The sequence below is a fragment of the Pristis pectinata genome, chromosome 11 (assembly GCF_009764475.1).
Source record: "Pristis pectinata isolate sPriPec2 chromosome 11, sPriPec2.1.pri, whole genome shotgun sequence".
NCBI classification, from domain to species: domain Eukaryota; kingdom Metazoa; phylum Chordata; class Chondrichthyes; order Rhinopristiformes; family Pristidae; genus Pristis; species Pristis pectinata.
Window position 1 is genome coordinate 13660358 of NC_067415.1, and position 25628 is coordinate 13685985.

General features: G+C 40.6%; 1 protein-coding gene across 6 annotated transcripts in view; it reads left to right on the top strand.

Moving 5' to 3' along the window:
* herc2 (HECT and RLD domain containing E3 ubiquitin protein ligase 2) overlaps nt 1-25628 on the top strand; it is a 164915-nt gene that overhangs the window by 17658 nt on the left and 121629 nt on the right. For 4 of the 6 annotated variants that reach the window (XM_052025737.1, XM_052025738.1, XM_052025740.1 and 1 more), the window contains exons 4-16: nt 3429-3648; nt 3774-3874; nt 3974-4130; nt 4221-4331; nt 7463-7628; nt 10898-11071; nt 11954-12142; nt 16494-16645; nt 17318-17475; nt 18026-18139; nt 18886-19137; nt 21020-21213; nt 25084-25284. In XM_052025737.1, the coding sequence (XP_051881697.1) occupies nt 3429-3648; nt 3774-3874; nt 3974-4130; nt 4221-4331; nt 7463-7628; nt 10898-11071; nt 11954-12142; nt 16494-16645; nt 17318-17475; nt 18026-18139; nt 18886-19137; nt 21020-21213; nt 25084-25284 (2189 nt within the window). The remainder of the gene's footprint in view (nt 1-3428; nt 3649-3773; nt 3875-3973; nt 4131-4220; nt 4332-7462; nt 7629-10897; nt 11072-11953; nt 12143-16493; nt 16646-17317; nt 17476-18025; nt 18140-18885; nt 19138-21019; nt 21214-25083; nt 25285-25628) is intronic. The other 2 variants (XM_052025739.1, XM_052025743.1) reach the window with 1 other exon arrangement.

A 25628-nucleotide genomic window follows, 5' to 3' on the forward strand; every position in this document is an offset into this window, starting at 1 on the left:
TTCACTGTAAAGGTCAATATTTATTCTCTATTCCCAAATGCCCTTGATGGTAGTGAAATACTGCAACCCACACAGTAAAGGTGCACTTAAATTGTGATTAGGTAGGGAGTTAAAGGATTATGATCAGGATTGCAATAAACTTCCAAATGAAGATGAATTTGCAAGGAATCTTGGAGATGACAATGGCACCACAGTTATGCCGATGGAAAAAGTGAAGACTTAAGTTGTATTAGGGAACTGTTCAATAGTCTTATCACAGTGGGATAAAAGCTGTCCTTGAGCCTAGTGGTATGTGCTTTCAGGCTTTTGTATCTTCTGTTCGATGGGAGAGGGGAGGAGAGATTGGGGTGGGTGAGGTCTTTGATTATGTTGGCTGCTTTACCGAGGTAGTGAGAAGTGTAGACAGAGTCCATGGAGGGGAGGCTGGTTTCTGTGATGTGCTGAGCTGTGTCCACAACTCTCTGCAGTTTCTTGTTCCAGGCAGAGCAGTTGCCATACCAAGCAGTGATGCATCCAGATAGGATGCTTTCTATGGTGCATCGATAAAAGTTGGTGAGTGTCAAAGGGGACATGCCAAATGTATGATATCCCACTATGATCTTCCACTTATTGGAATGATGCTGGTTTATTATCACCTAATGAGAATTCTGAAGTTGTTTTGTCTATCTCAGTTTATAGTTATAATAGTTGGATGAGCATGAGACAGAATTTTGGCAGAATGTGTAGCCTTAGTCATACAGCATGCAAATGGGCCATTAGCCCACCATGTCTGTGCTGGCAGTAAAGTATCCATCTGCACTAATAACATTTCCCAGCACACTATTATGTAGTCTTCTATACATGGCATTTCAAATGCTCATCTAACTACTACTTAAAATGTTGTGAGAGTACCTGCCTTTTCCATTAGTGTGATCCAGATTTCAACTGCCCTCATGGTGAAAAATTCTTCAAAACTCCCCTAAATCTTGTATTCTTACCCAAGTCAATGCCCTCTGGTTATAGTTGTCTCCATTTAAGGGGAAAAGTTTCCCACTGTATATCTTACCATGCCCCCTCATAATTTTGTATACTTCAATCACATCACCTCTTGATCTTCTCCACTCAAAGAAAACAAAATCCAGCCTGTCCAGTTTATGCTCATAACTGAAATGCTCCATCTTGGGCAATAACCTGCTGAATTTCCTCTTCAGGGCGGTCACATCCTTCCTTCTGTGACCAGAACTGCATACACAACTCCAGTTCCAGGCCTAACTAATATTTTGTATGGCTGTTCCTAACCTCCCTGCTCTTGTATGCACTTGTTAATGAAGGCAAATATCTTGTATGCTGCATTATTATCCAACATCCCTTCTTGTGCTGCTGCCTTCAGGGGTCTTGAGAGATGTACACCAAGGTCCTTCTGTTCCTCAGTATTTTCTGGGATCCTACTATTCCTACATTCTGGCCTTTATTAGTCCTCTCAAAATCTATCACCTTGTACTTTTTGGGATTAAATTCCATCTGTCATTGCTCTGCCCATCTTACCAACTGATCAGTTTTGTACTGGAGACAGTTCCTCTCTTTAACAAAGCTATACTGATTGTATCCCTACCACTGATGTTGAACTTGCCACCCCTGTAATTGCCTGGCTTGCCCTGCTGCCCTTAAATAAAGGTACCACATTTGCCATTTTCAAGTCATCTGGCACCTCTTCTGTGGCCTGATGAGATTGTACACTTCTGTCAGAGCCCCAGCAATCGCCTCCCTTGCCTGGCATAGCAGCCTTGGACCCATTGCATCAGTCCCTGAGGTTTTATCCATCTTTAACCCTGCTAAGAATTCTAATACCGCCTCTTTTTTCTTATGGTAATTAGTATTAGAATTCCACTGTGCCCTGAATTCTCCAGTTACCTCATCCTTCACCATAGTGAATACAGATGAGGTATTCATTTAAGGACCCAGCTAAATCATCCGGCTCTATGCACAGATTGCCAGTTTGGTCTCTAATGAGTCCTACTCTTTCCTCCTTGCTCTCAAAAGGTTCATTAAATGTGTTGCCCAGCATTTTCATTTCATGCCACTTCTTTACCCTTTTAATTACTTTGTTCCCCACCTCTCCTACATACCTATGAGTTAGACTGTACATAAACTGGCCCAACTCCTCCATGTCGACCAAGGTACCTGAGTTAACCCCATTTGCCTGCATTTGGCCCATATCCCTCTAAACCTTTCCTATCCATGTCCAGATGCATTTTAAATGTAATTATTCCCGCCTCTACCACTTTCTCTGGAAGCTCATTCCATATGGCCACTACCCTCTGTGTGGGCAAACCTGCCCCTCAGGTGCCCTTTAAATCTTTCCACTTCACCTTAAATCTATGCCCTCTATTTTTAGACTCCCTTACCCTGGGAAAAAGACTGACCATCGATGGCCCTCATTATCTTTATAAACCTTTTTAAGGTCACCCCTCAGCCTCCTTTGCTCCAGTGAAAACAGTCCCAGCCAATCCAGTCTCCTTATAATTCAAGCAACATCCTTCTGAATCTTTTCTGCACTCTCTGACTTAATTTCATCCTCCTTATGGTATGGTGACCAGAACTGCACGCAGTGCTCCAATTGTGGTCTTGCTAGTGTCTTGTACAGCTGTAGCATGATATCCCAGTTCTTGTACTCAATGCCCTGACTGATGGCATTATGCCTTCTTCACCACCCTATCTAACTATGTCGCCACTTTCAGGGAACTATGCATTGTACCATTGGCCTCCCTGTTCAACAACATTCCCCAGGGCCCTGCCGTTCACTGTGTATGTCCTGCCCTGGTTTAACTTCCCAAAATGCATCGCTTTGCGCAGTTGAGTTAAATTCCATCTGCCATTGCTTTGCCCACTTTGAGTTGATATAGGTCCTATTGTAACCTTAGACAATCTTCACAGTCTGCCACACCACCAATTTTGGTGTCATCTGTAAGCCTACTAATCATGCCACCTACATCCTCATCTAAATTGTTAATAGTCACCTGGCCCTACTTGCCAATCAGTTGGTTCCCTTGCTGTGCATCACTTTCTGAATTGAGACATTACCTCCCATGAGATGGTAAACTCTCACTGGTAGGTCTTGCCTTGCTGTAGTCTCTCGCTCAATTTATGTGCTGGCCATCACTTTCTGTGCTTTCATAGGTGGGTCCTCCTCCCCTGGCTGCTGCTGACTCTGGTGTCTTGTATGTGTGAAGTTGCTTTAAAATTGTGATACTTGTTGAAGGATTATAATAGCAAAAGCTGTGCTGAAACAACTGCATTAGCACGATGTCTTTGAGGTTATACTGATCTTTCGATAATTAGAATGAAGCTATAAAGCTCCCTTTCTCTTTTATTCATTGAAAATAATAACTTTTCAATTCATTGATTCATTTCAAAATTCATTGATTAATTAATAATAATTTTAATTGTAGATGTTAGTGAGTTGAAAGAATGCCTACATGTACTTGTGAAGGAACAACAGACAGTTGCTGCACAAGCAGCAGCCACGACTCTCTCTGGGATAAGACTGAAGCAGAGATTGGCAGTCCTGGAGCGATACTTCATTGCACTGAGTAGAAATGTACTCCTGGAACATACGAACGTTAAATGGAAGAGCATGAGTGTTCCTGTGGCTGTTTCTGACAAGAAAAGGTATATTTGAAGACTAGTAATGTTCCTTTGTCAATAAGATTATGAAGGAACATGAGATATTTACAACTTTTCAAATTTACAAGCACATTTGATCCTTGACATTTTAACTTTATTTTAAATGCTAGTTCCCGACCCGTTGGGAAAGGTGTAGAAGGTCTTGCTAGAGTTGGATCTAGAGCAGCACTTTCATTCGCCTTTGCATTCCTCCGCAGAGCTTGGAGATCGGGTAAGGCGTGGCATTTTGAAGCTTGTTTATTTAAAGGTCATTTGCAGATTTAACCTCTGTTGTGAGTTCTCTGGGGATTTTTTGTCTTTTTGTTTTAAGGTGAAGATGCAGACTTGTGCAGTGAATTACTGCAGGAATCTCTTGATGCACTTCGTTCTCTCCCAGAAGCATCATTGTTTGATGAAGGCACAGTATCCAGTGTATGGCTTGAAGTTGTGGAGAGAGCAACAAAATTTCTCAGGTCTGTTGTTACAGGGTAAGTTGGTATTAAAAGGCAACTTTAGTGTTTTCACTGGAAAAATATTGTTTATTTGTTATAATTAAGAATCGAAGTTCTGTTCCACAGTGACCTTCATGGAGCACCAAGCTCGAAGGGGCCAGGAAACATTCCGCTTCAAGATCAGCACTTGGCTCTTGCAATACTTCTAGAACTGGCTGTGCAGAGAGGAACGTTAAGGTAGGGAATTCGGGGAAAATAAATATTATCAAGAAGGTGATAGATATGAAATTTTGTAACTAAGATATTTTATTTTTATGGAGTTGGTGATTTGCACTTAATGGAGTGAGGACAGAAAGTTGCAAGTAAATGAGGTCTTGGTTGACTGTCTAGTATCTTCCATCTGTCAATGCAGTGCAACCTTAATATAATAAATCTTATTATATTGTGGTTTTGGATATGCTGTGGGTATTATTATGTCCATTAACATGGAAATTGGGTAAATGTTATTTTCACTTGTAATGGGCAGGTGTTAAAGTTCTCCCCTGACACTTGTCTTGTATCCAGGTTGCAATGTATTGATAACAATTTAAAAAAAAAGCTATAATATATAGTGGTTAAAGCTTGGTTATGAGCAGAACCTGCAAGCTTGGCAACATAGCTGCAAGACCAAAGGATTTTAGTAATTTGTATGACTTGCTGGGACCTGTCGTGTCTGTTGCCACTTCTAGTTTTTGGTTGCCTGTCTCCAAGGCACTGTATCAAGATGCTGAGGAACTAAATGGACTTGGCTGAGGAAATAACCGTGCAAATCCTGCATCTGTGAATATTGTTTATTTTAGATTTGAAAAGTACTCGTTGATCGCTACCAAGGCTGCATTAAGCACTGGGGAAATCCTGAGGAGAGGAGGGTGGGAGTCTGCAATGCTCATTGGTCATCAAGTTAGTGTAGGGTGAAAGGTTATTGACCTGAAATATTAACTTTGTTTTTCTGTCCTTGATACTGTCTGACCTGCTGAATATTGTGGCATTTTCTATTTTTAATCCCAAGATTGGCCTGGAGCCCCTCAATTACATCTTTCAGAGGCCTAACCTGTTTTGGAGGATTCACTTGCCCTTATCAGTGACCTACTGGTGCCAGACAGGTCCATGATGTTGCTCCTTGAAACCAGCCTTTTTGTGTTTGATTTAGACTTGTGGAATGGATTCCACAAGCTGTGAACCACACTTAATAGTGAGAAGATTCTTTTGACCTATTGTGCATGATGGTGTTTATAATTTAGAAACTCAAGTGTGAAAACACAGGCTGTACAACTAATGACAGTTATCTTAGTACTCTCGTGGTCTGACATTGGGATCCTTGCTAAAAGTTATAGGTCTGTATTCATGTTCAGTCCATTATATAACCCAAGTATTTAAATGATTTACTACCTTCAATAGTACGGCTTCCTTTAAGAAAGGAGGTGTATTTTGAGCCCTAATCGGATCTTGCTATTCCATCTCCATGCTGTGCACTGTTTTATCTTTATAACTCATTTGGGTTTACAGCAATTTAGCTGATAAACTGTAAATTAGCCCCATGTTTATCCTGTACATTTTTAAGCATTGGTGTGGAATTTTGATATATTTCAAGAAACCTACTGAGTAATTTCCTTTTTGTGCTTTGATTAATTTTTAAACTTATTCTAACTTCATTTTCTTGTCATTTCAATTCATCAGGATTTTGTCTGATCTTTGATTTATCAATTTAGTTTTAGTTTTAGCTATGGTTGATCTTTTTAATCCTACCCATTCCAAATAACCCCTAATACTCTTAGTTTTCCCAAAGGAAATGTGCATCTCCCCTTTAAAAATTCAATTGATTGTGAACCCGTGGTGTTTTCTGGTGTTGATTTCACACTTCTATACCCTTGAAAGTCAGTGATAGTGTTCTAACTTCCAAGGCAGGATGTTGTGAATTCGCGTTCCTCTCTAGATTTTTAAGCACAAAATTTTGGCTTTCATTTCATTGCAGTGCAAAAAAAGTAGTGTGCCATCGGAGATTCTTCCTTGTAGAGACATTGAACCATGGCAGATAGTCATGAGAAATACCATGGCACTATTAAAAGAAGGGGACCCGTCCAGTGACCCCAGCCAACATTTATTCCTCGACCAGCATCAAAAATAAATTTGGCAATCTGAAATAAAACCAAAAATTGTTGGTAATACTTGGCCAGTAAGGTGGTATCTGTGGATGAAGTATCAGAATTAATGTTTTTGGCTGATGACCTTTCTTCACAACTGGCGAAATAACTGGTTTTAAGCAACTATAGAGATGGGGAAATGCAGAATGAGAGGAAGGAAAAAAGGGAATCTGCAATTGGATGGAATACAGATGAATTAATGTATAAATGAAGGATGTGATGAAGGAATTAAAAGCACAAAATGGTCCAGAAGGAGTATAAATGATAAAACCTGTATTATTATCTGGAACTTTTGAAATCAGTTTTGTGTAGAAGACTATAAAGTGCATAATTGAAGATGCCTCTTCTGTGCCAATTCATCATAGCCCTCAATACCCTGATCTTTCAAAAACTTATTTACTTCCTCTTTGAATATCTCCAGTGATCTAACCTCCAAAACCCTCTGGGATCGAGAATTGCAGGGATTCAACATACTCTGTGAAAAGAGATTTTTGTATACCTCAGTTGCTTTATGGTGATAAGTCATAAACACCTCAGCATTTATCATGTCATGTCCCCTTAGGGTTGTGCATGTTTCAATGAGATCACCTCTTATTTTACTGAACGCCAAAGAATGCAGGTTTAACTATTTTGGTTGTTTGTGATAACGTAATGCTATTACAGCACCAGCGACCTGGGTTCAATTCCCGTCGCTGTCTGTAAGGAGTTTGTACGTTCTCCCTGTGTCCACGTGGGTTTGCTCTGGTTTCCTCCCACATTCCAAAGACGTACGGATTAGGAACTTGTGGGCATGCTATGTTGGCGCCGGAAGCATGGCGACACTTGCGGGCTGCCCCCAGAACACTCTACGCAAAAGATGCATTTCACTGTGTGTTTCGATGTACATGTGACTAACATATCTTATCATCCCAATGAAACTATTCTAGTATATCCTTTCCTATATAAGGGGACACAAACTGCACACAGTACTCCAGGTGCAGTCTCACTAACACCCTGTACATTTGTAACAATACTTCATTTTTAAACCAGTTTCCTAGCAATAAAAGTCAATATGCCACTTGTCACCTTAATTACTTGCTGTAGCTGCATGTAACTTTTTGTGTTTCATACACACGAACACCTAGATCCCTCTGTACTCCATTGATTTGCAGTCTTTCCCATTTATTGAATGTTCATTTTCTTTCACAGCCAAATGCTGTCTGCCGTTTTACTACTGCTGCAGATCTGGGAAAATGGAACCAGAGAAACTGATAATGAAAGATCATCACAAGGAACCAGTGCACCACTTTTACCTCTTCTCCAGAGATTCCAGAGCATACAGTGCAGTAAAGATTTGCCAACTGCAGATGAAGAGGTAGTGCAATAATTGTGAAATTATTTCTCATGACATGTCAGTAAAGTATATACATTTTTCTGCTGTGTTGTGTACAAAGGGCCCCGTGAACCTATCGTTTTTTGTGTGAAAATTGCTGAGAATGTGGTGGCTCGAAGTGTGCTCGCTTGCTTCCAGCATCTGCTAATGGCTGAATACAAGGCTGTAATAATCTTGAGTGGGGAAAACAATGTTGATAAAACGAATTTACACCTGGGAAATCCTGGTTAGAAATTGCTATTTTTTCTGAGGTGTATGTCAAGCAAACTAGTCTATAATTATCTGGATGTTTGTTGCCTTTTTATATATAAATAAATAAAATAAATTAAAATAAAAATGGGTATTGCATTGACCACTCTGTGTCTCTGGTTCACAGGTGGACTTGAAAGAGCCCTGCAATTGTACTAATTGACATCATAAGTCTTTGCCAATTAAAATTGGTTTATAAATTACTTATTTATCCATAGTTTTTCAAGACCTCTAGTAGTTTCCTTGTTTTCTTTTGGGTGAATTTTCTAATTTTGCATCTCTGGCAATCTTCTCCTGCTTATGAAGTTCCCGTTCAACCTAGCTTACTCCTCATCTAAAATCTGCCCTAATATGACATTCCAATTGGATTTTAAATTTCATTGTGGTGTTTACAGTTAAGGTATTTGCACAACATGGTGATAGGTTGATGCAGGTAAGAGATGGGCAGGAGAGGAGAGCAGATCCATCGAGGGATGGAAAAAAGGGGGGTAGAAAAAAGAGTGGCTAGGAAAGGGAAGAAAAGAGGCATGGTTGGGGGGGGGGGTGGGCGGGCGGTGGTGTGGGGATTACTTAAAGTGGGAGAATTTAATGTTCATGCCGTTAGGCTGCAAGGTTCCAAGATGGAAAATGAGGTACTGTTCTCCAGTTTGCGCTTGGAATTCTCCTGGCAGTGGAGGAGGCAGAGGACTGAAATATCAGTGATAGTGTGGGAGGGGGAACTGAAGTGACTGGCAATGGGGAGATGCAGATCACAGTTACGGTCAGAGCAAAGGTGTTCTGTGAAGTGGTCATCTAGTCTGCGTTTGGTTTTGCCAATATAGCAGAGGCCACACCTGGAGCACCGAATGTAGTAGATGATATTAAGGGAGGTGCAGGTAAATCTGTCTCACCTGAAAGGACAGTTTGGGTGACTGGATGGAGGTGGTGTAGGGGCAGGTGTTGTACCTATTGGTGGGGGGAGCGGGCGGGCGGGCAGTGGAAAGATCCTGGGATGGGTGGGGGCAAGAGTGAATGAGGCAGTCATGGAGAGAGCGGCCCCTGCAAAAGGCAGAATGGGGTAGGGAGGGGAAGGTGTGCTTGGTGGTGGGGTCCTGTTGGAGATGGCAGAAGCGGCGGAGAATATACATAGCCTGCATCTACCCATCACCACCTTGTGCTGACCCCACCTCTCCTCTTTTGTCCACCTATCACTGCTCTGCTTTTCCCTCCTATATATTGGGCTTCCCCTTTTCCTATCTTCAGTCCTGAAGAAAGGTCCTGAAACGTTGACCACCTGCTTTTCTCCACGGATGCTGCTTGGCCTGCTGAGTTCCTCCAGCATCATAGTGTTTTTCACCTAGATTCCAGCATCTGCAGTCCTTTGTTTTTCCTCTTTCTGTAGCCATCTGCATCTTTTTTTGGTTTATTCATATACAGTTATGAATTTTTTTTTACATAGAACACTACAGCAGTGGACAGGCCATTCACCTCGTTGTGCTGATCTTGATGCCAATTTATACTAAATATCATCCTCCTGTGTATCATCCATATCCCTCCATTCTCTTCATATTCATGCACCTATAGAAAAGCTTCTTAAACTCCACCAAACTGCCTGCTTCCTCTACTACCCTAGTAACCCATTCTAGGCACCTATTACCCTCTGTGTGTGTGTGTGTGTGTGTGTGTGTGTGTGTGTGTATCACATCACCTTTTTAAACCCACACACACAGAGTAAAACCATGTACCCTGGTGTTTGACATTTCTACCCTGGGCAAAAGATTCTGATTGTCAACCCTATCTATGCTTGTCATAACTTTAAAAACCTCTGTCAGGTCTCCCCTCACCCTCCGATGCTCTAAGGAGAACAACCCAAGTTTGTTCAATCTTTCCTTGTAGCTCGTACCCTCTAATCCAGGCAGCATCCTGGTAAACCTCTGATGTACCCTTTCCACAGTCTCCACATCCTTCCTATAATGGGGTGATCAGAACTGCACACAATACTTCCAAGTGCGGTCTGACTAAAGTTTTGTGTAGCTGCAGCATGACTTCCTTACTCGTACTCAACACTCCTACCAATGAAGGCAAGCATGCCATGTGCCGCCTTTGTCACCTTATCCACTTGTGTAACCACTTTCAGTGAACTATGGACCTGGACTCCAAGATCCCTTTGTACCTCAATGCTATTAAGAGGCCTAGCATTAACTGTATACTTTCTCCTTTCATTTGACTCCCAAAGTGCAACACCTCATACTTGCCCATATTAAACTCCATCTGTCACTTGTCTGCCCGTATCTGTAACTGATCTATATCTCGCTGTATTCTTTGATAGTCCTTTACACTGTCCACAACGCCACCGATCTTGGTGTCATCTGCAAACTTGCTAATCCACTCATCTACATTTTCATCCAGATCATTGATACATATCACAAACAACTGATGTCCCTGCACTGATCCTAGTGGAACACCCTTCCACCCCTACTGTCTTCTATGGGAAAGCCAGTTCTGAATCCAAACTTGCAATTCACCCTGGATCCCATGCATCTTTATCTTCTGAATCAACCTACCATGAGGGACCTTATGAAATGCCTTACCAAAGTCCATGCAGATAACGTCCACTGCCTTGCCCTCATCAAGCACCTTTGTTGCCTTCTCAAAAAACTCAATCAAGTTTGTAAGGCAAGACCTGCCCCGCAAAAAGCCCTGCTGACTGTCCCTAAGCAGGCCATGCCTTTCCAAATGTGCATAAATCCTATCCCTCTGTATCCTTTCCAACAGCTTTCCTACCACTGACGTGAGACTCACTGGCCGATAATTACCTGGATTATCCCAATTTCCCTTCTTGAACAAAGGCATAGTTCAACGTGTTTTCAGAATTCTGATCTGATTTTTGCATTTAATTGATCTGATAAGTTATTATGTTTGTCTAATTTTAGTACCATTGTCGATATGACTAGTATTTGCTGTAATTATATATTTAAAAAATCATTAATGAACTTTCTCTTTTACATGCTTTTTCTTTCCAGATATTAGGAAATCCCTTAAGTCCAAATGAATGCTTTTTGAGATACCTTGCTTTACCCCAAGATAATGATTTAGCCATAGATCTACGACAGACAGCAGTTGTGATTATGGCTCATCTGGACCGTTTGGCAACTCCCTGCATGCCACCGCAGTGTAGCTCTCCACCATCTCAAAAGGTAAAAGTGTGTAAATAACCTCAAGAATCCTATCCACTTAAATTGTCACTGCTTTCTACATTTGCTTCCAAATTTAAAATAAAGTTGCTGGGGAACTTGGATGTAGGAATATTACTATTTAAACTTGTACTAACCGGGTCCAGCTTTGACATAGCTGCTTGCATCTTCAAAGTTTGCAAAAATGATTAGTATGCAAAGTGGAAATATCTTGCCACCTCTGTTAGACGAAGTTGAAGTACAAGCTATAGGTGACGTTACTCAGCATTTAAGGTGTTGGGTATTGTACCTGGTTTTTATTATTCTCTTGGATTGACGATGCCAATCATTCCCAACTATTTGTTTGCCCTTTCAAAACGAATGGGATTCTCTGGAGAGAATGCCTCTGATATGGGGTGGGAAATTCATGAATGCAGAGAACAAACCACATTTATCAGTGCCACCTCTACTACTTGCTCTGTTTCCTGCTCTGAGTGTACTCAGAACTCAGGATTGTCAGATGTTATGTCATGTGCTGAAACAGCTGGAGCAAATCCAGGGCAGACAACTTTGTTTTCAAACAATTGTGGAAACTCTATAAGAGTGACATTTTTGAAACAAAAATGGAAAATGTTGTAAATATGTAACAAATGACTTGCTATCTGTGAAGGATAAAGATGGGTTGACGTTTCTGACTGGGCTGTATTTCAATTTGTGTTTTCTTGCTTTTTATAAATACCTCCATGCCTTGAAGTGGATCCTTCCTCCAGGCATTGCTGCTTTAACCTTCGTCCTTAACCAAAATTATGGGGGTGGGAGTGGGGGAAACAAATCCAAGATAACTTTTTCCATTAGATACTTTTATATTATGATAAAAGCTTTTTGACTATTTGATTTTTGTGGTAGGGCTCTTTGCAAGAAGTGTTGGCCTGGGGGCTGCTTGGTTGGAGAAGCCAGACAACAGTGATTTGCCCCATTCAGTGTGAAGGAATTGCAAATCTTGGAGTTACGCAAATAAGCTGTGCTGAGAAATGTTTTATTATTCTGTCAAGGAATGGAAGGGTTTACATGCAGGCATACAGCAGTGACACACTGGTAAGTGTTTTATGTGGCTTTACGATTGTCAGCACAGTGTTGTCACCTCCATTAAAAGGCTTATTACATTTTTGATGGTATGCACCCTGTAAAGTTGACATTCTATTAAAATTCTATATTATGTACCTTTATGTAGTTTTTATATGAATGAATTTGGAATGTTATTAGCATATTCTTTAAATGGCTTTGTCTCCTGGGATGCTGTTTTTTTTAACATGCTCTACCCCTATCCCTTTCCATCACTTCACATTTGTTGATGATGAAATTCACCTGCCAGTTTTTTTTTAACCCCATTCACAAGTTGGTTTCTATTTGCAGCATTAAGGTACATATCTATTTTGATATCACTCCCAAATGGTGTCTTTGCTCCACTAGAACTACAATGGAGATTACTGACAAGCATAGCAAACATAAATTGCCCCAGAACAAGTGCAGTGGGATGTGATTTACCACTTTTAACTATTCCGTAAAATATAACCCTTGCCCTTCTTTATCTTCAAACAATTTCAGACTAGTTTGTTGTCTTCTTAAGTTTATACTCCATAGTTCCTATTCATCATATTCTCTGCAATTCTCTCTCCCCCCCCCCCCCACGATATCTGTTATGTGCTTAATTAATCTTGGTCTGTCAAGAAGGTTTATTTCTTTTGAAATCTGTGCTCTCTCTTTAATTTTCTATTAAGCTGAGCTAAATAAAGCAATTACTGCAGCTTTCTAAATGATTACTAATTTGGCCACTTTTTGGTCCCCTGGTACAGTTCCACACAATATGAGCACTGTAATATCATTCACAAGGATTCTGCAATATCTACCTTAATGATGGAGGGAATCTTGGTGTAATGTCTTGTTTTATTCCTAACAATATCCAGAAAATTAATCCATGTGTCATTGCAAAAGCATTGTGCCAAGCTGAAGTTCATTTTCATAAATGCAGGATGATATTGTTCAGCTGATTAAGAAGGGCAAATCAATGGCAGATGGAACTTAATTCTGATAAATGTGAAGGGATGCACTTTGGGAGTATAGGTAGTTCTGCTATAACACATGCTTCCATAATGTGAATTGATGAATTGGGAACACTGTTTGTATTAAACAGGCTGAATTGGTTATAATGTGATTTTGATCGGGAGCTAGAGAACCACTTAAGAGTTACTTTTGGACGTTAATGTCATGAACCAGCAACAAAAGAAACACACTGAGCATGATTCAGTGTTAAAAACTATTTTATTAATCACTACTTATGATAATACGTAAAATAAAAGTAAAAATGTTAGTATGTTAGAATTCAAAAATGTTAAACCTTGAACGTCGACCCCAAAACTAAACTCTTCGTGCGTGTGTGTGTGTGTGTGTGTGTGTGTGACAAAGTCCCAAACTCCAAGTTCCAGAATGGTTCTTAAAGTTCAGTTCCGCAAGCCATAAGGTGAAACATGAGCAAGGGCTTCTTCAACAACCACCGTTGTCAGAAGATTAGACGTAGAGAAACATAGAGAGAGTAAATACGAAATCCAAATGTTCCACGATGGAACCCAAACGACACTCCAGTGTTTACTCGGTAGTGACTTCCTCACCCCGAAAAGCATCCGAATCGTGGTCGTCCACACACAAATACCTGTTTCCTTCTACAGGTCAGCAACAAAGTGAACTCCACCAGATTACTTCCAACTTCCATACATGGATTTCAGTGGCAGACACAGTTATAGTTTCTCATCCATCGATAGAGAAAACAAGCAGGCTGGTGTCGCTCTCTCGCTCTCTCCAACCTCATTACGTCCTTTATCTTCTATTGACGTAAGCACGCCCCATACACACACACTCTCTATCTTAAAGGAACTTTCACTGAGTCCGTAACAGTTAACAAGTAGAATACAAGCTCTCCTAGGGGTGGAAGTAAGTGTCTTGGAAAATCTTTACATGTAGCCTCCCTGCAGTAATCAGACACTATTGTCTCTTCAGAATGCAGACTGCTAGTTTCACTGTGGGAGGCCAGTGGAAATTGACAAGCAATTGCTTCTGTTGACTCTTGTGCAGCAAAATTCTATTAAACAATGTACATATGGCCTTTTGTATTTTTAGATTGCACTAACAAAATAAACTTGTAGCAATTGAAAACACTTTTTTGAACAAGAAAAATAACTTTTGTTATTGTGAGTCTGAAACACTCTCTAGCCTCTATCCCCCTATTTCCAATTGACACATTTGTTTCTATGGTGCGATTTTCTATAAAGCGAGGTTTCTTAGGAATGTGACTATCGTGTTGTAGCAGAACTACCTGTACTAATATGGCTAGGATATAATGAATGCGCGGGCCCGAGTGAGTATTGAGGATCAGAGGGACCTTGCTATACAAATCTAAGAATCCCTAATGGTGGCAGCATGGGTAGATAAAGTAGTTGTAAAGGCAATTGGGATATTTGTCTTCATTAGCTGGGGCACAGAATATAGGAGCAGGGGGGTTATAGTACAATATTGGTTCAGCCATAGCTGGAGTACTGTGTCCCATTCTGGTCACTTATGCTGTAGGAAGAACGCAATTGCACTGGAGAAGATGTAGAGGATGTTGCCTGGGATGAAGTATTTTAGTTTTAAAGAGAAACTGGATAGGCTAGCTTTGTTTTCCTTGTAGTGGAGAAGGCTGGGGAGAGGCCTGATTTGAGGTATACAAAATTATGAGGGCCATGGAAAGAGCTGATAGTAGAAAACACTTTTCTCCACAGTAAAGATATCTAAAATCAGCTGGCATAGGTTTAGGATAAGGGGTAGAAGATTGAGAGGGGTTCTGAGGAGGAATTACTTTCGACCGGAGAGTGGTTCCAGTCTCCCTGGCTTGAGCGGTGGAAACACATACTCTAAATGTTTAATTATCTGGACAATCACTTGAATCGCCAATGCGTAGAAGGCTACAGGCCAACTGCTGCCAAATGGGTGCAGTAAAGATGGTCATCGTGAATGTGGTGGGCCAAAGGCATGTTTATATTTTGTATGACTCTGATTCCATGACTTCATTATCTGATTTGATTATTCCTAACTCTGGTGATCAGCTGCTGCTTGTTATTGTCATCAATATTACCCTGAGAAGATTTAAGCAAAGCTTAAAAAGTTGGTGCCAAACCAATAAACCTAATTTCTTTCCCATGGTCTAGTTGAGCCACTTATTTTTTTTTTCCACACAGGATATGGAAAGTTCTGCTCTTTCTCAGTTGCTGTCCTTGTGGTGATTTGATGTAGCAATAATGAATGTGCATATAATTTGTAGGGGTGCTTTTGCCAGTTTTTGGGAGTTTGCTGGTAGTACTCATGGGGAAAGCATTTTGTTGAAGCAACCTTGGATAGTTAGCGCATTGTGTTCTCCAGCCATAATGTGCTGATAGCACAAGGCACAAATCAAGCATTCTATTTTTGAGGAACTAATTGCATAGTTTCAACTGTATAAAACTTGGGTTAGGCCTAATTTAGGGTATTGTGTGCTGTTCTGGCCACTGGCCACTGCATAACAGGAAGGATGTAGAGGTTTTGGAGAGGGTGCAGAAGTGGTTCACCAGGATGTTGCCTCAATTAGATTCTATGAGCTATAAGGAGAGGTTGGACAAACTTGCATTGTTTTCTCTGGAGCATTGGTGGTGGAGGGGTGACCTGATAGAAGTGCATAAAATGATGAGAGGCATAGGTAAGTCAGATAGTCTTTTCTCCCCGCATGGGATTGCCAAATACCAGAGGGCACAGGCTTAATGTGAGAGGGGGAAAGCTTAAAGGAGATTTGAGGGAGGTTTTGTTTTTACAATGGTAGGTGCCTAGAATGTGTTGCCAGGGGAGGTGGTTGAAGCAGATATGATAGCAATGTGTAAGAGGCATATAGACAGATGGAGGGAATATAGGGATACAGGCCACGTGTAGGCAGATGGGATTAGTTTAGATTAGCGTCATGGTTGGTGCAGACATGGGCTGAAGGTCCTGTTTCTGTTCTATGTTCTTGGTTTTTGTCTCACTTTTTGCGGCTATTGTGTTGATATGGTCCAATTTGACTTCTAAACAGTAGGGAATGTTTTGATGTTGGAACTTGGTGTTAAGCGGTTGGGCTTTCTTATTGTTTGAGATGGTCATACGCTGGCACTTGTATGCGGCAAATACGCTCCACTTGTCGTTGTTCCACTCTTGGCTCAATGTGTGTAGCTGGATTTTTGAATATGTTCGTTCCTTTGACAATGTCTTTGTTATTCATTATTTGATTACTTTAATGCATTTCTAATACTTTGGTTAAAATGTGTACTTTTAATGTGTTCCTACCTTTGAGTATATTTTGTTCTGTATATATTTGTGGTGTTGCTGATACTGTATTTTCACTTTTAAACAGGCACCTCAGTTGGTGCAAGGTCTTGCCTCCAGGAACATTGTAAAAATTGCTGCGCATCCTGATGGTCAACATTTTCTGGCTTTGTCTGCTGCTGGGGAGGTGTTCTCTTGGGGCTGTGGTGATGGTGGAAGACTTGGACATGGAGACACTGTGTACGTATTAGAAAACTCTTAAATTGCTTTTATGTAAAATTGTCAATTAACTAAGTGATGGCAGGGAAGTGGAATTTGATAGTATTTGTTATTGTGAACTTCTGCTTACCAACGTGAACGGTGATTGTGCTGTACTGGACCATTTCCTTAACAATTATGTGCATCCACTTCCAACATAGCACATTTCCATTAGTTATCTGCAGTAGCTGATGCATTGTGAACTACAATGTTATCAGTCTTAGCAGGATATGTTTATTGTACTCTTTGCCCACGCTGCAAGTTCTGGGTCCTTTCCTATTAAGATTGCCATTTAAGGAATTTTGTGCTTTCAACTGAAGCCCACAGGAAACTGGACTCCCACACTTCATGACAGAGTTGAACTAAGTAGAGCTTAATCAGAAATTGTGTGAAAGTCTGTATAATTTTAAAGAGAATGGGCATTTTTATATATAGATGACAAATCTTTAAATTATTCACATGGTACTAAATGGATTAAAAGCCTCGCTAGTGGAAGAGCTGAATCGATGATACAACACTTAAGCTCCGTAAAGCTAACTGATGTGACAGTAGGGGGATTTGAGGGGAAAGTTTTTTTTGACGAGTATTTCCAGCATTCTGTTTTTATTTAATTGTTGGCTATGTTATTCATGTATTTCTGCCTCTTTTGAACAGATCTCTTGAAGAACCAAAAATGTTGGCTTCTTTATCAGGGAAGCAAGTAGGAAAGCATGTTGTTCATGTGGCTTGTGGAAGCACATACAGTGCAGCTATAACTTCAGAGGGAGAACTATATACATGGGGCAGAGGAAACTATGGCCGGCTTGGGCATGGTATTGATCCATTTCATTTACTGAAAGTTGTACACTTTATGTAACGTGCAGCATATTTCCCTTATTTAAAAACCAGACATTGAGTAAGATAATACTTTTGTTTTCCAAAGTTACATCAAATACTTTGCACTGGAATTATCACAAATTGATATTTACATTTTCAAACAATTTATATTGAAATAATTGTTCTTTTGATCGAGAAGGGTAATTGTTTCCTGAAAATAATATCTGATGGATTTTTCAGTTGGTCTTTATTTTGGCATTAATTCCTGCAAAAAAAAGTGTTATTCTTGGTCTCATTTAATGGTTTAAACAGCCAATTAAAATGTTTGTATTGGATGTAACAAAATTGAAAAGATGATATTTGTGCAGGTTTATGAATATGATGTACTCTAAGTAGAAAAAGTCTCCCACCTTTTGCTTTTAGAAGCTATTTTTAAGATATAATTGCATTTTTATGTTTATCTGTTATTAGAGAAAACAGAATAGATCTGTTAACTTTTTGAACAAAAAAGAAGTCCTTTTGTGTTTTGAATATCTGCTGTCCTAGGGTCCAGTGAAGATCAGACTACACCCATACTTGTGGCTGGGTTAAAAGGACTAAAGATTGTTGATGTTGCATGTGGTAGTGGTGATGCCCAGACATTAGCAGTGGCTGATAATGGTAAGTAATAGTTATTCATCTGCTGCAATACTGTTTCATGTTAAGACCTAGTTGCAGTACATAAAGAAAGTGGGGATTGAACTGACAAATGCAAATTATGGCTATTCTCATGGGTATTTTTCCGCAAATAGCGGGACATCTAATCTGGATGATTAAGGCAGTGGAGATCAAAAAATTGAACTTTTGAGTAGTATATTGATGCTTTGGTGGGTTTGTAGATTTCAGTGGGAAAATGGGCTGCATGATTTACTGCATGGATACTGATCTTTAATGCCTCAACTTTACTCCTGTAAATTGGTAAAGTATATGATAGTATAATGTACTTTTTTTTATGGAGGACTCTTGGCAGCAATCATGTGGCTTATAATAAACAGTTTCTTATGTGATGATATTTGGGATTACTTAAGATCAACTCCAATTGGTGTAGAACAATATAATTTGAGAGAGATTGTGACGTCATTTACTAGGACTTTTGTAAAATTGTTTTCTGGAAGCTGCTTTGTGATTTAGTCTGTCATTATGTATTGAATCAATCTCTTTGTATCACTAGTTTAGACAAAGCAAAAGAACTGATGAGATAAATGTGCTCCATCAAATGTAGTTATGTATTCCAGTTTAGCTCTGTTACTGCCTGTATATTAACATTTAAATGTCATGTAGTTTCTGCGAATGTGTTATCTGCTTTTTGATATTTTCTGTTCTAGAAGAAAAATATGAGCTTAATGTGTATGTTAATTTCTGTGCAGGTCAAGTATGGTCCTGGGGAGATGGGGACTACGGAAAATTAGGCAGAGGCGGCAGTGATGGTTGTAAAACCCCCAAGTTGATTGAAAAGCTTCAGGATCTTGATATCATCAAAGTGCGCTGTGGCAGCCAGTTTTCAGTTGCTATCACAAAGGATGGACAGGTTTACACTTGGGGAAAAGGTGATACCCAAAGACTTGGACATGGCACTGAAGAGCATGTGCGATATCCCAAATTATTGGAGTGTCTTCAGGGTTAGTATTGCTTCACTTCAACTCGTTGCTGTTAAATCCCTCATACTGTTGTTTCTAGTATTTAAGTGATCTCCTGTCTGGCCTTCTCCCTTTCACCTCCATATTATTGAGTTTATCTCAAATTCTGCTGACTACATCTTAACTAGCACCAAAATCTCTTCATGCATTAGCCTGTGGTCACTTGCCTATATTTGCTCCTGAGAGCAAGCCTCAATTTTTAAATTTTCCTTTTGGTTTAAAATCGTTCCAATGCTTCTCTCGTGACCTTCCCACCCCACCTACGTCTGTATCTCCATTCAAATGGCGGAGTGTAGATAGTGAGGAAGGTTGTCAAATGTTTCAGTAGGATATAGACCAGTTGGAAGTATGAGTGGAGAAATGGCAGTTGGAGCTTAATCTGGACAAGTGTGAGGTGTTGAACTTTCCGAGGTCAAACGTAAGAGGAAAGTATGCAGTAAATGGCAGGACCCTTAGGAGCATTGATGTACAGAGGGATCTTGGTGTGCAAGTCCATAGCTCCCTGAAGGTGGCAACACAAGTAGGTAAGGTGGTAAAGAAGGCATACTTCCCAGCTTTTATACTCGATGCTCTGACTGATGAAACCATGTTGCAGCTGTATAAAACATTGGTTAGGCCATATTTGGAGTATTGCGTGTAGTTCTGGTCACTGCATAAGAGGAGGGATGTCGTGGCTTTGGAGAGGGTACAGAAAGGGTTCACTAGGATGTTGCCTGGATTAGAGAGCATTAGCTATGAGGAGAGGTTGGACAAACTTGGACTCTTTTCTCTGGAGTGATAGAGGCTGAGGAGTGACCTGATAGAAGTATATAAAATTATGAAAGACATAGAGTAGGGTAGGTAGTCGGTCTTTTTCCCAGGGCGGAAATATCAAATACTAGAGGGCATGGCTTTGAGGGGTGGGTGGGGGAGGGGTGATGGTGGAGTTTAAACAAGACTTACGAGGAAAGTGTTTTTTTTCTTTTGCACAGTCATAAGTGCCATGCCTTCTTAAGTGGAATGCATTGCCATGGGAAGTGGCAGAAGCAGATATGATAGCAATATTTAAGAGACATTAAGACAGGTGTGTGAGCAGGCAGTCACTGGCGGAATATATACCATGTGCAACAGATGTGTAGTGTAAATTGGTATCATGGTTGGCACAGACAGTGGGCTGAAGGGCCTTTTCCTGTGGTGCACTGTGTCCTTCTCTGTTCCAAGTCTTTGCACTCTCCACATCTGGCCTCTTGCATCCCCAGGTTTAATCATTTCACCATTGGCAACTAACAGAACCTGAAGTGCTGAAATTCAGTTCTTAAGTTCATTTGTCTCTTTATCGCTTAATTCTTCTTTTGAAAAATAATGCCCCAATGATCAAACTATTTATCATCTGTTCTAATATCCATGTGGCTTGGTGTTAGATTTTTGATAATTTTCTAGTTAAGGGTCTTGGCATGTTTTGCCACATTAATGGCACAATGTAAATGTTGGATTGAATCTATTCAAAGGTTGAAAATAAAAATGTTTGTAACACCTAATGTGATCAGGTTGATGAGTAACAGCCTTGGTCATCAAAATTTAAGGTTTGAGTCTTTGTCTATGTTGAACGATTTGCTCTCAATCATTGGTATAATTGACTTCAGAAGAACTAAGACATTGAAATTGGTCAAAATTCTTGCTTCTGTTGTTTTTCAGTTATCTAGTCACTTATCTCATTGCAGGTATTGGGTTGACCATCCCTTTGCCTCTGCAGATTATGCTTGACCCTGAGTTCTTACAAAAGCTTTTTTCTCCAGATCCCAGCATCTGCAGTCTCTTGTGACTCTGTGTATATTCATTTTCTGATCAGATGCTAAATCTTCTTGTGCATTGTTTTTGATTACAGGTAAAAAAGTAATTGATGTGGCTGTTGGATCCACACATTGCATGGTACTGACGGAAGATGGTGAAGTGCATAGCTGGGGTAGTAATGATCAATGTCAACATTTTGATACTCTGAGGATAACAAAACCAGAACCAGCTGCTCTACCTGGGTTAGATACAAAACATATCGTTGGTATTGCTTGTGGGGCAGCTCAGGTAAATTTGAATTTTTGGTTCCCACTGGTTCTGTATCCTGAGGTGACTTTGTTAAGAAACTTCAAATTCTACTGTATCACGAATTACAAGTACGATTTCAATGAAACATAAGTGTGAGAGTTGACCAGTATTCATTTGTACTGTGGAGAAACAGTCATCAGTACACTTAACAAAATTGTCGTGGATATATGGAATTCGTTGCCCCATACAGCTGTGGAGGCTCGATTATTGGGGGTGTTTAAGGAGGAGATTGATAGGTATCTAATTAGTCAAGGTATCAAGGGATATGGGGAAAAGGCAGGGGAACTGGGGCTAGATGGGAATAGTTTAGCTCATGGTGAGGTAGCGGAGCAGACTTGGTGGGCCAAATGGCCTACTTCTGCTTTGTCTTGTGATCTTGTGAACTATATACTGAAGGGTACAGTACTAATAGCCACAGTGTTGTCTGCAGTAATGCAGTGGATTTGAGGAGATGAAATTCAATAATTTTACCTCCTTACATGCCTGTAGGTCAAGATCAGTTGGCACCCGAGTAGGTAACCACCTGCAAATTCTCCTCCAAGTGGCATACTGTTCAAGAAAGTGGCTCAGGCACTTACTTAAAGAGCACAGTAATGGTTGGGTGATAAATATTGGCTTTGCTAGTGATGTAGACACATTGTGAATGAATAAAGAGCCAAAGAATTGGCCTTGTTTTGTTTTTTGCCTGCACTCCAGTTTCTGAGTTTCTTAATAGGGTTATTGTACTGGGGGATTTCAGTTACCCAAATATTAAGTGGGATTGCCATGGCATTAAAGGCTCAGAGGGGTGAAATTTTTGAGGTGTGTCCAGGAGAGCTTTTTAACACAGTACATAGGCTAACAAGGGAAGGAGCATTACTGGATCTTATCCCAAGACTGGATGAGATTTGTCTCAGGCTGCTGTGGGAGGTTAGGGAAGAGAATGCTGGGGCTCTGGCTGAGACTTTTTAAATCTTTTTGCTGGACACCGGTGAGGTACTAGAGGACAGCAAACATGGTCCCTTTTTTCAAGAAAGGAAGCAGGGAAAAGCCTGGTAATTATGGACCTGTGAGCCTAAATTCATTGGTAGGGAAGATATTGGAAAAAATTCTGAGGGAGAATGATCATTTGGAAAGGTGGGGATTACTCAGAGAGCCAACATGGCTTTTTCAAGGGCAGATCCTATCTAACCAATTTGATTGAATTCTTTGAAGAGGTAAAAGACTGTATCAAGGAGGCAGGGCAGTAGATCTGATTTACATGGACTTCACTAAAGCCTTTGACAAGATCCCACATGGGAGACTGGTTCAAAAGGTTAGGGCTCATGGGATTTAGGGCAAGTTGGCAAACTGGAACTAAAATTGGCTTAGCAATAGGAGACAGAGGATGATGGTAGAGGGTGGTTTTTGTGATTGGATGCCTGTGACCGGTGGTGTCCCACAAGGATCAGTGCCGGGACTCTTGTGTGTCTTGCACGTGGGAGGCAAGATCAATAATTTTGTGGATGACACGAAGATTGGTGGAGCTGTTGGTGGTGTGGAAGATGGTCTTAGGCCGAGAGGGATATTGATGCTTTGGTGAAATGGGCCGAAGGTTGGCAGATGAAGTTTAATCTAGACGAATGCAATAATGTCCTGTGACATACACTATGAATGGTTGAGTGTTATGTTGTATTGAGGAACAGGGAGACCTTGGAATACAAGTCCATAGCTCCTTGAATATGGTAAAGCAGGTAGACAGTTATAGTTAGAAGGAATGTGTGATACTGGCCTTTGTTAATCAGGGCACTCAACAGAAGTAGGGAGGTTATGCTCTAACTTTATAAAATCTTGGTCAGATTCATCTGGAGAATCGTGTGCAGTTCTGGTCACCAAAGTGTAGGAAGGACGTGATAAGGCCGGAGAGGGTGCGTGTGGATTCATCAGGATGTTGCCTGGAATGGAGCAGTTCAGTTATTAGGAGAGATTGGAGAAGTTAGGTTTTTTTCCTCCCTGGAGCAGAGGAAGTTAAGAGGGGACGTGATTGAGGTATATAACGTTATGACAGGTATAGATAGGGTAGACTACAGGAAACTTTTTCCCCATATCAGAGGTAGATAAAACTAGAGGGCATAACTTTAGGGTGAGGGGGACTGTCTTCACCCAGAGTCAAAGTCATACAGCACAGAAGCAGGCCATTTGGCTCATCTGGTCCACGCCAACCAAGGTTCCCATCTAAGCTAGTCCCATTGGCCCATTTCCCTCTAAACCTTTCCTATCCATGACCCTTTCCAAGTACTTTTTAAATATTGTTAATATACCTGCCTCAACCACTTCATATGGCAGCTCATTCCATATACTGACCACCCTCTGGGTGAAAAAGTTGCTCCTTGGGTTCCTATTAAATCTCTCCCCTATCACCTTAAACCTCTGCCCTCTAGTTCTTGATTCCCCAATCCTGGGAAAAAGACTGTGCACATTTACTCCATCTATGCCCCTTATAATTTTATATACCACTCTCTGAGGGGTGATTCTTATAGAGGTATCTGGAACGCACTGCATGAGACAGTGGTTGAAGCTGAGCTGCTGACAGCAGATAAAAAGTGTCCTGAGGAGCACTTGAATTGCTATGGACCAAGTGCAGGCAGTAGGGTTAATATGGAAGGGTGTCCACTGGTTGGCGTGGATAAGTTGGGCCAAATGGTGTACGATTCTATGATTCACTATGTTGTGGCACCCAGCAGAGTTAGTTCAGAATGTATGGTATTATGCAATTATTGAATAGATTAAACGCGACTTGCTCTTAACTTTTATTCTAGTTATAGCTACGTAGTTGAGCATTTTACTTGGCTTGTTGATGGGTGATTTACTTTGACTCTAATGCAGACTCAACCAAGAGGCCTTGGTTTCTTAATTTTGTCCGTAATCATTTCTTTAGCTGTGTACATACATGGTCACATTCCCTTCCTTTGCATGGCATAGTACTTGTTTTTCTGCATTAAATGTTGTGTGTCATTATTTTGCCCATTAACTACTTTAAATTGATTATATTACATTTTAAGATCCAATTTTTGCTTGGCAAGTTTTCTGAGGATTGTTGTTTGAAATGGGATGAATTTATATCTGGGGAATTATAGAACAGATTTTTTTTTCTTGCCCTTGGCAAGCACTCTTTTTAAAGCATTGATCCTTTGGATTGCATTTCAAACTTTGAACCATGTTTGTGCAAAACATCGAGTGAGGCTTTCTTAATAAATACCAGTAATTACTTAACTGCAACAAACATCATACAGGCAGTCTTCTGGTTATGTAAGGGTTCTGTTGCTGAGAACTGTCTATAAGCTGATTTTCTCCAGTTCAGAAACGTTCATTTTCTATAGTTACCCATATTATATCACACTATATACACTTGATATAACTTCATTTCAATCAGTAATCACCCTAACACTACCTGTAATTAAACTAATTGGATATATACTGTATCCAGTCATTATTGAGTACCATGAAATATTTTATTAATAGCTTGAAAAATACTTGAAAAATGTATGGGAGAATTTGTGTAAAGTTGAATTTTCCTTAGGTTATTCGTAATCCGGGGTGCCCCCGTACTTGAGTTGACTTTATCCTTGGCTGATTTTGGCCTAGTCACTTCCCAGATGTCTTTAATCAGCAGCATTGATTTTTTTAATATAATTTTCTGGTCCACGAATGATGGAGCCTGATGCAGCTCGTTTTTCAAGGGATCTTACTGATCTCCCTGATTCAGTCACTTACTTGGATGTTCAATGAGAGAACAGAGTTTATAGCTTTGAGTTGTGGAAATTAATTTTGGGTAATATATTGGCACATACAGCTGTATTTATTGGCTTATTTGTAAACTTCTTTCTTTAGAGTTTTGCTTGGTCCTCATGTTCAGAATGGTCAATTGGCCTTCGTGTGCCCTTTGTTGTGGATGTTTGCCAGATGACATTTGAACAATTGGACTTGCTGTTGCGACAAGTAAGTGAAGGCATGGATGGTAGCTCGGACTGGCCCCCACCACAGGAGAAAGAATGCATGGCTGTCGCAACGCTCAATCTACTGAGACTTCAGGTAATGAATAGCTGCATCTAAATTGAGAGTTGTGTATTTCAGTTCCCTGCATTTTAAATGTTTATTGGTGGCAGGCACGGTGGTGTAGTGGTTAGTGTGACGCTATTACAGCGCCGGCAACCCAGGTTCAATTCCCGCCGCTGCCTGTACGGAGTTTGTACGTTCTCCCCGTGTATCTGTGTGGGTTTCCTGCAGGTGCTCCGGTTTCCTCCCACGTTCCAAAGACATACGGGTTAGGAAGTTGTGGGCATGCTATGTTGGCGCCGGAAGCGTGGCGACACTTGCGGGCTGTCCCCCAGAACACTCTACACAGAAGATGCATTTCACTGTGTGTTTTGATGTAC